Source organism: Spermophilus citellus, assembly GCF_964194105.1.
Source record: "Spermophilus citellus genome assembly, chromosome: X".
Taxonomy (NCBI): Eukaryota; Metazoa; Chordata; class Mammalia; order Rodentia; family Sciuridae; genus Spermophilus; species Spermophilus citellus.
Genome location: NC_138190.1, coordinates 39,225,448 through 39,243,477, shown reverse-complemented (window position 1 = coordinate 39,243,477; position 18,030 = coordinate 39,225,448). Strand labels below are relative to the sequence as shown.

The 18,030-nt window shown below is 37.6% G+C and overlaps 1 protein-coding gene across 1 annotated transcript; it reads left to right on the top strand.

Annotated features, from left to right (window-relative positions):
• Positions 1–17,243: 17,243 nt before the first annotated feature.
• Positions 17,244–17,828, top strand: LOC308638756 (RNA polymerase II subunit A C-terminal domain phosphatase SSU72-like; the record flags this gene model as incomplete). The annotated part of the gene is made up of 1 exon (XM_081276521.1): positions 17,244–17,828. One exon carries the CDS (start codon positions 17,244–17,246, stop codon positions 17,826–17,828), a length of 585 nt encoding a protein of 194 aa, XP_081132647.1.
• Positions 17,829–18,030: the final 202 nt, after the last annotated feature.

Here is an 18,030-nt window from a genome sequence, read left to right as displayed (position 1 = left end):
TACAATCACACCCTGGTCAATCAAGACTTTTTATATTTTATCATTTAAACAATGATATTATTTAATATCATTATTAAATGGTTGCCTAATATGTAAGATGCCCTCAGTTCCATCCCAAGTAAAACACACACACACACACACACACACACACAGGTAAATATACTTGAAAGATAAGTAAATATTCTTTTATAGAGAGAGAGATAATTTTTTAATATTTATTTTTCAGTTTTCGGTGGACACAACATCTTTATTTTTATTTTATGTGGTGCTGAGGATCGAACCCAGTGCCCCGTGCATTCCAGGCAAACATGTTACCGCTTGAGCCACATCCCCAGCCCCAATAAGTAAATATTCTTTAGTGAGATTTGCAGTGAGATATTTTACCTTTTATCTTATTGCTTGCTTTTTTTTCATCATGGTGTTGTAGCAAGAAAAAAAGAAATGAAAAATAACCCTGTGAGGTCACAGATATATCAATGAGCTTGATGATTTAATCATTTCACAATGAATACATATGCCAAAACATCTTGTTGTATACCATAAATATATGCAATTTATATTTATCAATTGTACCTTGATAAAGCTGAGGAAGAGTCAAAAAGCAAATGTTGCTACATCAAAAAAAAAAAAAAAAAGGAAATAGCCGCACTAGTATGATACAGAATCTAATTTACCATAGTCAACTAATTGCTACATTAAAATTCTATGCAGTTTCAAAAGACAAGAAGTAAACTTAATAATCAACAAGTATCCATCTTTAAGAAACCATTATTTACTCAACAGTTTATTGAGCACCTAATCATATGCCTCTGAAGATTCAGAAATAAACAAGAAAGATCCTCAACTCATCCCTAGGAAACTGTCAGATTGTCCTGTTCTTAGGCTGATTTCCACACTTCTAATTACATCTTAAGTTATAGGTCTGTATCAAGAGAAAAGTTGCCTAGTGATATAATTTCTTTACAAGTAATAATAATAATAATTGATAGCACAGTAAGAAAAGAGCTAACACTTATATAGCACTTACAATGAACCAAAAGCATTCTAAACACTTTCACAGATTAGGTAATTTAATCTTCAACGATCTTTCAATGTACACTTATTATCCCTTATTTTTAAAAACAGATGACTTCACTGAGGCACAGATGTTAAGTAATTTACACCAATTTAGATTATTAACTTCACTTTTCTAAGACAGAATATTGTAAAATTTGTTGTTGTTGTTGTTGTTGTTGTTGTTAATTTGTGGTACTGGGGATTGAACCCAGGGTCTCACACATGCAACACGAGGCTCTATATTATGCTATGTCCCCAGCACTCTTTGAAAATTTTATTTTGAGACAGGATCTTGCTAAGTTGCTGAGGCTGACCTCAAATTTCCAATTGTCCTGCCTCAGTCTCCTGAGTAGCTAGGATTACAGGCATGCACCATGATGCCTAGTGAGCGTTGCTTTTTTTTTTTAACAACAAATAAAAGGTGTTAGCCCCATGTTAATTAATAATTTTGAGCATAAAAGCATATCATTCTCTAAACACTCAGCCTGAGATTTAATAATCTAGCATGAATGCTTTCCACCTAAAAAGATGCTCATAAAAGCCACATTCAAAGGAAAATAAATTGTAGAATATGTTAAATAACCTTTAAACCTACTGCTGATTTTCCGTCAGCCTATCTATATATTTTCTCAGATTTTTAGCTGGCATATCTGCTTCTATATTTAGTGGAATGTCAGGTTTCTCATACTCCCAAAAGGAACCAGGAGAATTTGGCCAAGTGTTTATTAGGTTTCCTTAGAGGCCCGTTCTTCTAAATATTTGAAAATTTCTTGACATGGGCTTTATGAAGAGGTCCAGTTTCAATGATTTACTCCATGTGCCAGAGCATGTATCAGATGAACCATTATGTTCTGTCTCATGCATAAACCTGTGTGTACCTGAGCCTGGTGAGCAGAATGCTTTACCTAAACTTATTCTGGTCTCCTGTAGATAACTGCAACCCTGCATCTAATACCTTGAGCCAAGAACACATGACTACTTGTTTTACTAAGAAAACCAGCATACCAATAAGACTTGCTTGCCCCCCACCCCCCAAGACATATGAGTATGATATCTTCTAATCTTAATGATTATCTTTTAAAATAGTAATGATGGTGTTGGTGATAGTAATAGCTGATATTTATTCATCTCTTATAACATGCCAGGTCCCAGGCTAAATGATTTTTAGTCTTTTAATTAAATTTTCACAATAATCCTTATTCTGAAAGAATTTTAAATAACTATGATGACAGATTTTTGATCTTTGGTATGTGCAAAATTTACCTGTGAAGCTTACTAAAAATGTAGTTTCTCAGGCCTCACTCTGGAACATCTGATTCAGTAAGTATGAGGAAAGGTCCAAATACTTTTTTTTTTTGGTACCAGGGATTGAACCCAGGAGTGCTTCAACCATTGAGCAACATCCACAGCCTTTTTTATACTTTATTTAGAGACAGGTTCTAAGTTGTTGAGGCTGGCTTTGAACTCATGAGCCTCCCATCTCAGGCTCCCAAGCCTCTGGGATTACAGGCATGTGCCACCACACCTGGCTCCAAATACCTTTTCTTAATGAAAGTTGGCTTAAATGACTAAAATCAACCTAATACAGTTAAATAAAATTTACTGTGCTTCTATTTGGGCCACACAGAAATCAACAAAAGAGAGTCCCTTTCGGGACTGGGGTTGTGGCTCAGCAGTAAAGCCCTCATCTAGCATGTGCGAGGCCCTGGGTTTGATCCTCAGCATCACATAAAAATAAATAAATAAAATAAAGGTATTTGTGTCCAACTACAACTACAAAATAAATATTTTTTAAAAAGATAGAGTCCCTTTTGTTCATCATCTTATTTTAAAAAGTCTAACAATATTGAGCACATCCTCTTAAAACAAAAAAAAAAAGTAGAAGGTAGCCAGGAGAAATGGTGTAGGCCTCTAATCCCAGCAACTAAGGAGGCTGAGGAAGAAGGAACACAGTTTGAGACTAGCCTGAGCAATTTGGCAAGATCCTGTGTCAAAATTAAAAAACAAAAAAGGGCTGGGGAGGTGACTCAATGGTTAAGTGCCTTGGGTGCCAAACGATAACAACAACAACAAAGTAGAAGGTATGTGTTGATTATGTGCCATATTTGGGTAAAGGCAAGTGAAATTAACAGGGAGAAGGAGGAAGGAAAGAAGTTTCAAAGAAGGGGAATGTTCTGATTACCTCTTGTTCCACATAAAACTACTATGAGATTAAATGGCTTAAAACACAAGTCATTTATTTCGTTTATGAATCTAAAATTTGGGCAAGGCATAGTGAGGAGTTGTCTTTGCTCCGTGTGGTGCCATCTGGGATAGCTTGACCTAGGCTGGTAAATCTGTTTCCAAAATAGCTCACTCACATGGCTAGCAAGTTGGTAATGGATACTGGTTCCTTTCCATGTTGGTCTCTCCATGAGGTAGCTTGGTTATAAAAGTGATCATCACAAAAGACAAGGAGTAGATCCATAATGGGGGGACACGGAAAAATGGAGGAACTTTGATTGGGCAAAGGGGAGGGAGAGGAGGGAGGATATATGGGGGCAGGAAAGATGGTGGAATGAGATGCACATCATTACCCTAGGTACATGTATGACTGCACATATGGTGCAATGCTACATGGTGTACAACCAGAGAAATGAAAAGTTATGCTGCAATTGTTTATGATGAATCAAAATGCATTCTGCCGTCATATTAAAAAAAAAAAGACAAGGAGTAGAAACTGAAAATTCCCTCAGGCCCAGGCTCAGAAGCTAGCACAATATCACTTCTGTCATATTCAACCAGTCAAACAGTCACAGATTCAAGGGGAAGGGACATAGATTTTGCCTTCTGATTGTAGGAATGTCAGAGAACACTGAGCTCAGACTTCAAATTGCAATAGGAACACAAAAAGGAAAGACTTGAAATAAGAAAGAAAAAAATTACCTGTTTTGCTAAGACAAGTTAAACCAGGAAGAGAGCAAACACATCCCTCTTGGATCTTCTGGAAATCCATGCCAAGTAGAATCTGCACCCTTTCTAGAAACTTGCTATAGATATGGTAAAGATGGAAGGTTTCCCCTACATACTCAAATGGAAAGAACACACTTTCAAATGCCACTCTCATTTCCACTTTCTTCTTGTTGTTTAATAAGTAGCAAATATACTTTACAGGTTCAGTACTGTGCTAGATGTAGAGTATATGGAGATGAATAATAATCTTTGACTTTAAAAGTGCATAGCTAGCTGGGCACAGTGGCACACACCTGTAATCCCAGAGGCTTGGGAGGCTGAGGCAGGAGGATTGCAAGTTCAGAGCCTGACTTAGCAACTTAGCGAGGCCCTAGGTAACTTAGTGAGGTATTAGGTAACTTAGTGAGACCCTGTCTCAAAACAAAATATAAAACATAGCTAGCCAGGGGCTGGGGCTGCAGCTCAGTGGTAAAGCACCTGCTTTGCATGTGTGAGGCACTGGGTTCGATCCTCAGCACCACATAGAAATAAATAAAGATACTGTGTGTTCATCTACAACTAAAAAAAAAACATAGCTAGCCAGACACTATGGTGCATATCTATAATTGGGAGGTTGAGTCAGGAAGATGGCAATATATTGGTGCCAGCCAGAGCAACTTAGTGAGACCCTATCTTGAAATAAAACTTAAAAAGGGTTGGGTATATACCTCAGTGGTAGAGTACTTGCTTAGTATGTTCAATCTCAGTGCCCTCCAAAAAATGCATAGTCAGAGGGAGAAATGGTTGAGTGTATAACCAGAAGAGTCATGCTACACATGCACACAGTTATCTTGGATGTACACCGTTAAGAAAGACTGGTGGGTGTGATCACCTCAAATCTCACTGTCCTTAGGCCATAGATCCTTTATAGTCATGCATCTTGATCTACACCTTCACAACTTCCCATATCATGGTACTTTATTAAATATCTGTGGGACTTTATAAACAACATCTCTCCCTAAACCATATCATAGAATTCATAGAATTTTCTTGAATATTGGGCCAGCTTTAGTGATTCACTTCTAATGAAAGGTATAAGAAGAACTAACTGTATATGACCTCAGAGGTTAGACTGCCCAAGTTTCTGCCTGCTTGTCCCCCTCCCCCACTTCTAAATATATACTTTGAGACCACACTGAGAGGTTTGTATATGTGTGTGTGTGTGTGTGAGGAGCCCCAGCTGTTTTAGCCTCAGCTGTTGGAGTTTTACCAGCATCAACCACCAGAAGTATGGATGAGTAAGCCGTACATGATTCCAGGCCCTAACCTTGAAGCTGCCTTAGCTGATGCTGAGTGAAGCAGACATATCTTCTTCTTTGTAGATTATCTGAATTCCTGATCTACAGAATCCGTAAGCATAATAAATGGTTGTTTTATGCTACTAAGTTTTGGAGAATTTGTTATGCAACCATAGTTATTAGAACAGAGAAACAGCAGGATCTAGACTTAGAGGCACTTTTCATGTATGAGAGGGAGTCTGTGCTTTTTTTCCTAGGGCTACAGAGAGACACTGAGAGATTTTAGGCAGAAACAGTTAAGAGTTTTACAAAATAACTCTGACTACATGTAGTGAGGATCTTATAGGAGATAACACAGGATATTGACAAAAGACAGCACTTAAGGTACAAATGATGAGAGTCAAGTTCCAGGTCACTGTGTGGCTGATAACAAGTCACTTAATAACCTCATTAAGCTTCAGTTTCCTCACCTGTGTATTAGGAATAACAATTCTTCCCTTTCAGTGAAGATTGTGAAGACAATCCAACTGTGGTCACTGAACATGTATCGTTTCAAGGCTGCTTTTCCATTATGAAATAAGCTGGTTCCCAGGAGAATATGAACCATGAGTTGAGATAACAGTATATCTTCATCACAAATAATACTAATTAAAAACTATTCCTCTGCTTGTAGGTGGTTTGTTCAAAGTGAAATACTTTAAAATATAGTCAACAATTATATTGCTTCAGGACCAAAGTTCACGATTTTCCCCTGAGAATAAGATGCCTTATAAAGACTAAATTGTAATTCAAAAATTTCAATAACAAGATTTGACTCTTCCAACACTGCATGGTTTTATTTAATCCATAAAAAGTCATTGATATATCTTGGAGCAAATGTTAAAATCACATCTAAGTACTGCATGAGAACATGAGGAAGCCAGGCACAATGGTGCATGCTAGTAATCTTGGCATGAGGCAAATGTGCCTTCTTTGTAGACTGTCTGAATTCCAGTCACATGACTTGGGGTTGGGGGTGTAGCTCAGTGGTAAAGCACTTGCCTAATATGTAAGATGCCTCAGTTCCATTCCAAGTAACACACACACACACACACACACACACACACACACACACACAGAGAGAGAGAGAGAGAAGTAAATATACTTCAAAGATAAGTAAAAATTCTTTAGTGAGATTTGCAGTGAGATATTTTACCTCTGAGGAGGCTGAGGAAGGAGGATCACAAATTCAAAGCCAGCTTCAGCAACTCAGCAAGGCTCTGAGCAACTTAGGCAGACCCTGTCTCAAAATTTTAAAAAATAAAATAAAAAAGACTGGGGATGTGGTTCAGTGGTTGGGTGCCACTAGGTTCAAAATCCCTGGGAGTGGGAAATGAGGAAATATTTTCAGAAAAGAATATATAAGCAAAGAATAGATCAATAATGTATTTGCTGTTTTTTCTTAAGCCAAAACATTCATCATTACAATTTTTTCCTTCAATATACTATTCAGCTTAGCATTTGACACAAATTAATTTTTAGTTAGAATTCTCTTCATAATTTCTAGTTCTATGCTTTATTCCAATATCTAAAATGTACCTAGTCAATGCAACAAATACTTGATACTATTTCTACAACTCAAAATTGTCAGTTAGGGTCTTACAATTAGTAAATATAAATTAGTATAAATAAAGAGAAGGAAAAAAAGAGATACATATGGAACTTGACCTAAAACACAAATTATTCAACACTGAGTCAGATATACAGTAAAGAAAGATCACAAATGATTTTATAACTTTCTCTGTTATGAAATTATCACTATTTCATTAGGAATAATTATGTATTTTGCATTTAAAAATGAATTACAAATAAAAATGAATCTTTTAATTAAAAATATTGTTAGTCCAAGTGTGTTATTATCCCATTAGATTCCAAATGTTTGAGAAAAACTATACAGATGGTGATGATATAGGCAGTTGGTTAGATTGATCCAAAATAGTATAAATGATAAGAAAAAAGGAACAAGAACAGATACCAGGGAACACCCACATAAAAAAGACAAAGAGGAGTTAGAAGGAGACTGAGGAAGAAGAGGCCAGAGATGTAGAAGGAAATATAGGAGAAAGTGTTTTCATGGTACAAGGAGAAGCCAGAGTTTGAAGAAGCTTTGCTGATCATAGAGAGGGCTCAACATCACATGCTTCACAAGTTACACAGGAGAAGAGTTGAGAAGACTTACCCAAAAGAACATTATTGAACTCAATGAGAACAGTTACATCAGAGTCATGTGACTGGAAACCCTTTTTGCTTGGATAAAGATGTAACAGGAAATAAGACAAGAGAAACAGGGAGTGTGTAATGCCCTTTCTAGATTCTTGGCTAAAATAATGGATAGGATGTCAACTGTGTGTGTGTGTGTGTGTTTCCTAAAATAGAAATGTTAATCATGTTCAAATACTGACTGAAATCAGTTCATATAAAGGGAATGTTCTAATTACAACAAAGGTTTGAAGAGGCTGGAAGGGATATGATCCAGATCTTGATGCACAGAATAATCACAAATAGAAAGGAAACAGAGTAATATGAAGGAAGTAAGAAAGAATGATTAGAGGACTGGAGACATGGCTCAGTGGTAAAGGGCTTGCCTAGCATACATGAGGCCATGGGTTGAATCCCCAGCACCACAAAAAAAGATAAAAGAAAGAAAGAAGAATGATTAGCAGTTCTGTTTTTAAAAGATGTGGTCAATTAAATATTGGCTATGAGTTGATAATTATTGAAGCTGGATCACTTATACATGAGGGTTCATTATACCATCCTCTCTAATTTTGTGTGTTTTTCAAATTTTTCCATTATAAAATATTTGAAAAAAATATTGACAAAAATATTGGGGTAAAAATTGCTATATTACTCAGGATGGCTGTGAAGTAGAAGGAAAAGATATTTGTTGAGAGTGAAGGTTGTGAGTTGAAAGCTTAATAAGATTTTTTTAAATTTTTAGTTGTAGGTGGACACAATACCTTTATTTTATTTTATGTGGTGCTGGGAATCGAACCCAGGGCTTCACACATGCTAGGCAAGCACTCTTCCATTGAGCCATATCCCAGCCTGCTTAATAAGAATTTTAAAACTGCTGCTATGGGAATGTGAGAAAGAGTTGATGATCCAGTTAAGGCTAGAGGTCTTCTGTTTCTAGTGGCAAATATTTGTGTTTGTTATAAGATTATCTCTAGAAGCTCTCTGGAATGTAAGTATAGAAGCTCTTGGGGAATTCCATAATTGAATTTTTTGGTTTTGGTACTGGGGATTGAACTCAGGGGCACTCAACCACTGAGCCCCATCCCAGCCCTATTTTGTATTTTATTTAGAGACAGGGTCTCACTGAGTTGCTTAGTGCCTCACCATTGCTGAGGCTGGCTTTGAACTTGTGATCCTTCTGCCTCAGCCTCCTGAGCTGTTGGGATTACAGGCATGCATCACCACACCCGGCCCATATTGATTTTTTAAAAAAATTTATTTATTTATTCTAATTTGTTATTCCATAATTAATTTTTGATGGGGTGGTTCCGACCAAATATTTAGGGAAGCATCAATAAGAAAGATTTATGTGATGGAGAATGTTGCTTCCCCTTCATAAAAAACGTATAGTTTTTTTTTTTATTATTTGAAATTCTATTTTATTTTTTTAATTGGTTGTTCAAAACATTACATAGTTCTTGACATATCATATTTCATACATTTGATTCAAGTGGGTTATGAACTCCCATTTTTACCCCGTATACAGATTGCAGAATCACATCAGTTACACATCCACTATTTTACATATTGCCATACTAGTGTCTGTTGTATTCTGCTGCCTTTCCTATCCTCTACTATACCCCCTCCCCTCCCCTCCCCTCCCATCTTCTCTCTCTACCCCCTCTACTGTAATTCATTTCTCTCCCTTGTTTTTTCCCCTTTCCCCTCACTTCCTTTTATATGTAATTTTGTATAACAATGAGGGTCTTCTTCCATTTCAATGCAATTTCCCTTCTCTCTCCCTTTCCCTCCCACCTCTTGTCCCTGTTTAATGTTAATCTTCTTCTCATGCTCTTCCTCCCTGCTCTGTTCTTAGCTGCTCTCCTTATATCAAAGAAGACATTTGGCATTTGTTTTTTAGGGACTGACTAGGTTCACTTAGCATAATCTGCTCTAATGCCATCCATTTCCCTGAAAATGCCATGATTTTGTCATTTTTTAGTGCTGAGTAATACTCCATTGTGTATAAATGCCACATTTTTTTTATCCATTCATCTATTGAAGGGCATCTAGGTTGGTTCCACAGTCTAGCTATTGTGAATTGTGCTGCTATGAACATGGATGTAGTAGTATCCCTATAGTATGCTCTTTTAAGGTCTTTAGGGAATAGCTGGGTCAAATGGTGGTTCCATTCCCAGATTTCCAAGGAATCTCCATACTGCTTTCCAAATTGGCCACACCAATTTGCAGTCCCACCAGAAATGCACAAGTGTACCCTTTACCCCACATCCTCGCCAGCACTTGTTGTTGTTTGACTTCATAATTGCTGCCAATCTTACTGGAGTGAGATGGAATCTTAGGGTGGTTTTGATTTGCATTTCTCTGACTGCTAGAGATGGTGAGCATTTTTCCATGTACTTGTTGATTGTTTGTATGTCCTCCTCTGAGAAGTGTCTGTTCAGGTCTTTGGCCCATTTATTGATTGGGTTATTTGTTTTCTTATTGTTTAATTTTTTGAGTTCTTTGTATACTCTGGATATTAGGGTTCTATCTGAAGTGTGAGGAGTAAACATTTGTTCCCAGGATGTAGGCCCCTATTTACCTCTCTTATTGTTTCTCTTGCTGAGAAAAAAACTTTTTAGTTTGAGTAAGTCCCATTTGTTGATTCTTGTTTTTAACTCTTGTGCTATGGGTGTCCTATTGAGGAATTTGGAGCCCGACCCCACAGTATGTAGATCATAGCCAACTTTTTCTTCTATCAGACGTCGTGTCTTTGATTTGATATCAAGCTCCTTGATCCATTTTGAGTTAACTTTTGTGCATGGTGAGAGAAAGGGATTCAGTTTCATTTTGTTGTATATGGATTTCCAGTTTTCCCAACACCATTTGTTGAAGATGCTATCCTTCCTCCATTTCATGCTTTTAGCCCCTTTATCAAATATAAGATAGTTGTAGTTTTGTGGATTGGTTTCTGTGTCCTCTATTCTGTACCAATGTGTCTTTGTCTGGTTTAGGAATCAGGGTGATGTTGGCCTCATAGAATGAATTTGGAAGTTCTCCCTCTTTTTCTCTTTCCTGAAATAGCTTGAAAAGTATTGGTATTGGTTCTTCTTTAAAGGTTTTGTAAAACTCTGCTGTATACCCATCCGGTCCTGGGCTTTTCTTAGTTGGTAGTCTTTTGATGGCTTCTTCTATTTCCTCAATTGATATTGGTCTGTTTAGGTTGTGTATATCCTCCTGACTTAATCTGGGCAGATAATATGACTTAAGAAATTTATCGATGCCTTCACTATCTTCTATTTTATTGGAGTATAAGGATTCAAAATAATTTCTAATTATCTTCTGTATTTCTGTAGCGTCTGTTGTGATATTGCCTTTTTCATTCCATATGTTAGTAATTTGAGTTCTCTCTCTTCTCTTCGTTAGCATGGCTAAGGGTCTGTTGATCTTATTTGTTTTTTCAAAGAACCAACTTTTAGTTTTGTCAATTTTTTTCAATTGTTTCTTTTGTTTCGATTTCATTAATTTCAGCACTGATTTTAATTATTTCTTGCCTTCTACTTATTTTGCTGATGTTTTGCTCTTCTTTTTCTAGGATTTTGAGATGAAGTGTGAGATCATTTATTTGTTGTTTTTTTCTTTTTTTAAGGAATGAACTCCAAGCAATGAATTTTCCTCTTAGAACTGGTTTCATCGTGTCCCATAGATTCCAATATGTTGTGTCTGTGTTTTCATTTATCTCTAAGAATTTTAAAATTTCCTCCTTGATGTCTTCTGTAACCCATTGATCATTCAGTAACATATTGTTCATTCTCCAAGTGATGCAGGATTTTTCTTTCCTTCTTTTATCATTGATTTCCAGTTTCATTCCATTATGATCAGATAGGATGCATGGTATTATCTCTACTCCTTTATAATTTCTAAGAGTTGCCCTGTGACATAATATATGATCTATTTTTGAGAAGGATCCATGTGCTGCTGAGAAAAAAATGTAACTGCTTGATGTTGGGTGGTATATTCTATATATGTCAATTAAGTCTAGGTTATTACTTGTATTATTGAGCTCTATAGTTTCTTTATTCAACTTTGTTTGGAAGATCTGTCCAGTGGTGAGAGAGGTGTGTTGAAGTCTCCCATGATTATTGTGTTGTGGTCTATTTGACTCTTGAACTTGAGAAGAATTTGTTTGATGAACATAGCTGCACCATTGTTTGGGGCATATATATTTATGATTGTTATGTCTTGTTGGTGTATGGTTCCCTTGAGCAGTAGTGTCCTTCTTTATCCCTTTTGATTAACTTTGGCTTGAAGTCTATTTTATTTGATATGAGTATGGATACTCCTGCTTGTTTCCGAGGTCCATACAAGTGATATGATTTTTCCCAACCTTTTACCTTCAGTCTATGTAGATCTTTTCCTATCACATGCATCTCTTGTAGGCAGCATATTGTTGGATCTTTTTTTTTTTTTTTGATCCATTCTACTAGCCTGTGTCTCTTGATTGGTGAGTTAAGCCATTAACATTTAGGGTTAGTATTGAGATATGGTTTGTACTTCCAGCCATATTTGTTTATTTATGTTACTTAACATGATTTGTTTTTCCTCTTTGATTAGTTTTTCCTTTACTGTACTACTACCTCCTGCTGTTGGTTTTCATTGTTATTTTTCATTTCCTCTTCCTATAATATTTTGCCGAGGATGTTTTGAAGAGATGGTTTTCTAGCTGCAAATTCTCCTAACTTTTGTTTATCGTGGAAGGTTTTAATTTTATCTTCTATCCTGAAGCTTAATTTCACTAGATACATGATTCTTGGTTGGAACCCATTTTCTTTCAGCATTTGAAATATGTTGTTCCAGGATCTTCTAGCTTTCAGAGTCTGTGTAGAAAGATCAGCTGTTATCCTGATTGGTTTACCCCTAAATGTAATCTGCTTCCTTTCTCTTGTAGCTTTTAAAATTCTCTCCTTATTCTGTATGTTGGGCATCTTCATTATAATGTGTCTAGGTGTGGATCTCTTATGATTTTGCACATTCGGCATCCTGTAGGCTTCTAGGATTTGGAATTCTGTTTCATTCTTCAAGTCTGGGAAGTTTTCTCGTATTATTTCATTGAACAGATTGCTCATTCCTTTGGTTTGGACCTCTATACCTTCCTGTATCCCAATAACTCTTTTAAGTTTGGTCTCTTTATGTTATCCCATATTTTTTGGATGTTCTGCTCATGGTTTCTTAACCATCTCGCTGAGCTGTCTATGTTCTTTTCAAGTTGAAATACTTTGTCTTCATTGTCTTATGTTCTATCTTCTAAGTGTTCTACTCTGCTGGTAATACTCTCATTTGAGTTTTTAATTTGGTTTATTGCTTCCTGAATTTCCAGGATTTTTTTTAATAACCTCTATCTCCCTGTATAGTTAATCTTTTGCTTCTTGGATTTGTTTATGTAATTCATTATCAAAGTGATCTTTCATTGTCTGATTTGGTGTCTAATGTCTTCCTTGAGACTCCAGATCATCTGAAGCATGTATATCCTGAATTCTTTATCTGACATTCCATCTGCTGCAGATATTACCTCTTCTAAAGTTGAGTTGACCTGCATTGCTTGTGGTCCTTTCTTTCCTTGTCTTTTCATACTGCTCACGTTTCTTTCTGCTTTGTGAAACTCTTGTGTTATTGATTTTCCCCCTATATATTTATATTTCTCTTGTATAGTTCCAAAGTCTCCCTTTTGTGGAGAAAGATAATGTTAACAGTTCCCAATACCAATAGTACATCATCTAAGCACACGTTTTCCTTATTACTACATTTATAGCTAGACTCTATGTCTACAAATGTTGGTTTTGATTATCATTTACAAATATAATCATTAGTTTCATGAAAGGCTTACCATTTCTGGTAGCATGAAGAAAACTGAATTTCAGATGTAAGATGTTATGTTTAGGGGGAAAGGAGTGAGGGTATGGGGTTATATAACAGTAACTTTGGAGAGCTCTAACCAATAGATGGGTAATTTATGGAAGAATGTATAGATTCAAACCCCTATCTGTATTTATAAGATTACCCCACTTATAAATAGTAAAATTTAGGGGGTTGCAAGTGGGATAGAGGGAGTAAGAAGGAGAAAAACAATTAAAAAGAAAAGAAAGAAAAATGAGAGCAGGAAAAAGAAAATAAGAGAAAAAAGAAAAGAAATAAAAGGGGGGAGGGAGGTGGGGCATATGCAATTCCTCTCTATTATATTATTCTGGTGATTCAGTTGTTAAAGACCTTTTTCATGCACAATTCTTGGTTTCACATATGTTGAGGTTGCGAGGACCAGAGGGGGAAGGGTAGAGGAGACTGGATGAATGGATGAAAAGAGAGAGAGAAGAGAAAAAAAGAAAAGAAAAAAGTCTCTCAGAACTCTGTTTTCTTTTCTTCAGTAGGTGGCGGTGTGTATTCCTAGCTTGAGTCTCTGGGTTCAGGGTGGTGGTGGTAGTCAGTGTGAGAGGACTTGAGCTTCCACCTGTGGCCTCGCTACTCTTATTCTCTGAGATGTAAACCAGGTGCCTGATCCGCTGCAGAACGGAGCTGGTAGTCACGCCCACCCGTTGACGGGTTTTAAGGGTTGGTGGGCTTTTCCAAGATGAGTTCCATCAGTTTTTCTCATAAGGTGCTTGATGAGGTGGGGGTGTTGGGGAGACCTTATGTTTGTCCAGAGCTAGGTCCGGTGACTGCACGGGCGGGCGGCTGGGCCCCTCCTCCAGTTGGGGTGGTCTGCCTACCACACGGATGGGCAGCTGGGCCCCTTCTCCAGGTCACGTGGTCTGCCTACCACGCAGATGGGCAGCTGGGCCCCTCCTCCAGTTGGGGTGGTCAGTGTACTGCACAGGCGGGCGGCTGTGCCCCCTCTCTGGGCCGCTGGTCTGCCTACCGTGCAGGCAGGAGGCTGGGCTCCTCCTCCAGCTGGGGTGGTTTGCCTACCACGCAGGCGGTGTCTGGGCCCCTCCTCCAGTTGGGGTGGTCTGTCTACCCCACAGGCGGGCGGCTGTGCCCCCTCTCTGTGCTGCATGGTCTGCCTACCATGCAGGCAGGAGGCTGCTAGTTTTTTGTTTTTTTTAAGAAAATACTTCAGTATAGCTCAAGAGCTTTCAGAGGAGAAAAAGAAACTAAATTGAGAGGTAAAATTTTTTAAAAAAATCCTTTCAAAGCTGGTTGTTGTAGCATATACCTGTAATCCCAACAACTCAGGAGACTGAGGCAAGAGGTTTCTAAGTTTGAGGTCAGCTTTGGCATCTTAGCAAGATTCTGTCTCAAAATAAAAAATAGAAAGGACTGCAGATGTAGCCCAGTGGTACAGTGCCCCTGTGTTCAAAACCCAGTACAAAAAAAAAGAGAGATACTTAGGAAAATTTTAAATGGATATAAATATATATGCAATATATATATATATATCAATGATAAAGTACTCCTGTGTTCAATACACAGGATGGCATACACACACAAAAAAAATCCTCCATATATTGTTGTATAATGCTGATCATAAATATTTACAAGGAATTGAATGATACTAAAATAAAATAATCTAAAAGCACTTTCAGTAATATTTTTAGATTTTAAACCAATATGCTTTTAAGTACTTGCAAATTATTTATACTAAACAACTAATGTCCATCTAAAGGCAAAACCATTTTGGATATTGACCTTCAAATTTAGTAACCTTTCTGCTATCTCCATTGATGGCCTTGTTCCAATTCCAGACTTCCAAGTTTAACTCCAACTTAAATTTGAATGTACTTTTAATGAAGACTAATTGCTCTACATCTTCCACCTTTCACTAATATCCTCATAGCTTAGGAATCCCTTGAAGCAGAATGAACTGCAGTCCATTAGGGTTAAGTGGTCAACAATAAAGATATCAATTTTTTATAAACCCACTACACATATGTATTTAGATTTTGTAAACTAGATTCCAGAATTTAAACATTGTGAGGTATCATAACCAGTAACCAACAGGGCAAAATACTATTCCATCAACCAAAGCTATAAGATAAGGGTTAATATAACTAGGGAAAATAAGGCCTGTACTATGAACAAGATGGGGGTTAGTGGAAATCCTGGTGCACTGTAACTAGCATACTTATAGGTAAATTGATTTGTATACATTCTTTTTATTTATTTATTATTTATTTATTTTTAATTTATAGATGACAGCAGAATGCATTACAATTCTTATTACACATATACAGCACAATTTTTCATATCTCTGGTTGTAGACAAAATATATTCACACCAATTTGTGTCTTCATACATGTACTTTGGATAATAATGATCATCACCTTCCACCATCATTTCTAACCCCGGGAGGTGGCATGGAGTTAGAGATGTATACTTTCTTTCAATATCGGTTTAATTTTATCCTTTAAATACCAGAGCTGTCAATGGTTTTAGTTTGCACTATAGATTTTAAAGAGTGAGGGACATCTTTGAAACTTTTTACAAATGTAAACCAGATCATGGAATGATATGTCATTGTCCGTGAAGGTAACCACACACTAGATAAGTCATACCAACTTTTCAATTGAAGACAACTGTCAAAGCTGGATGAAGTATAAAAACTATCTTCATAAAGACATCAGAAAACTTTAAAAAGAATGAAAAATTAGATAGTATGGAGTGAGGGTAGAGGGGACAGAAAACGAGACCATTACTTGGACCTTGTTTTCTCTGGGAATGTTTTCATAGTTCAGAGGAGACTAAGTAGTTGAGAAGCTGAATTGTGTTTTTAACAATTTCACACAGCTTTGTAGACAGATATTGAACTCTTGGGATTGTCAAAGGTGGGACAGGTGAAGGGTAGCAGCTAGAGTGTCTCATAGATGGGACTCTGAATGCCTGAACCATTGAAGAATGGACCTGAAAATGTCCATCATTAAGACTGGACTAGCTCCACTTCTGTACTGAAGAGATCCCTCATTGCTAGTGCCAACAAGCACTTGATGGAATTAAATATAAACCCTCTGTGGACAAGCACAATATTAATTAAGACCACAAAATACTTCTTGAAACAATTTTGCAAATATAACATCCAGCATGCAATAAGAAATAGCCAAACATCAAAGGAGATAAGATGTATAATTAAAAACCATAACAAAAGACTGTAGAAATATATCTAAAGAGGCACCAGATATTAGGGTTAGCAGAAAACAACTCTAAAATAATCATATTTGCTATAAACAAGATGAAAGACATGATTAAGACTTGAAATTCAAGAACTCAGAAATAAGAACTTGTGGATAGGCTTCACAGCAGATTAGATATAGAAATTTAGAGAGCCAGAAGAGAGATCAGAGAATGTCCAGACTGGAACTTGGAGAGAATACAAAGGTAGAAAGCACTGAAGGGAGAATAAATGATGTTTGAGGGTTCAATGATAAGTCCTTGTTTAAGGTTGTGACATGAGATGCTGGCGCAGGGGTTGGGGTACGAGGCACAGAACTAACCTTGCAGAGTCTTTTAGGAAAGCCGTGGTGTTGGCAGGCTCACTGCCTCTCTCATCTGCAGGCCGGGGAAACGCGCATGCCCGAGGGGTGGGGCCTCCCCTGTGACGTGACCCTTACGTGGTAACCTGACGCGCTGTGCCGCCATTGCTCCTTCTGAAGTGCCTCACTTCAGGCTGTGCGGTAGCCATTTTGCTCGCTCGTGTTGAAGCGCCACAGTTGAGCAAAAGTTCTAGAGCGAGAGCGTTGCAGATATTGTGGTACCATGCCGTCCTTGCCGCTTCAGGTGGCGGTGGTCTGCTCTAGCAACCAGAATCGGAGCATGGAGGCACACCACATCCTCAGCAAGCGAGGTTTCAATGTCCGTTCCTTTGGAACAGGATCTCACGTGAAGCTTCCAGGTCCGGCACCCAACAAGCCAAATGTTTATGATTTCAGAACCACATATGATCAGATGTACAACGATCTTATTAAGAAAGACAAAGATTTCTATACGAAGAATGGCATTTTGCATATGTTGGACAGAAATAAAAGAATCAAGCCCGGTCCAGAAAGGTTCCAAAATTGTAAAGAGCCGTTCGATCTGATCCTCACTTGTGAAGAGCGAGTCTATGACCAGGTGGTGGAAGAGCTGAATTCCAGAGAGCAGGAGACCTGCCAACCCGTGCATGTGGTCAATGTGGATATACAAGACAACTATGAAGAGGCCACCCTCGGGGCATTCCTCATCTGTGAGCTCTGCCAGTGTATCCAGCACACTGATGACATGGATGATGAGATTGAAGAGCTGCTGCAGGAGTTCGAAGAGAAAAGCGGCAAGGATTTTCTGCACACCGTCTGCTTCTACTGAAGAAGGCTGCCTCCCGCCCTCCGAAGCCATCTGGAGCTTCATTTTGTTAGTACTTTTGCCTTCCTGATACTTGCTTAGTTTCCTGCCTGATACTTTTAGGCATTTTGACATTGGACAGAGTATCACCCTGATCAACTCAACTGCATATGAAATGAAATATATGAATACCAGGCTTGAAATAAAATATCTTCTATCCCACTTT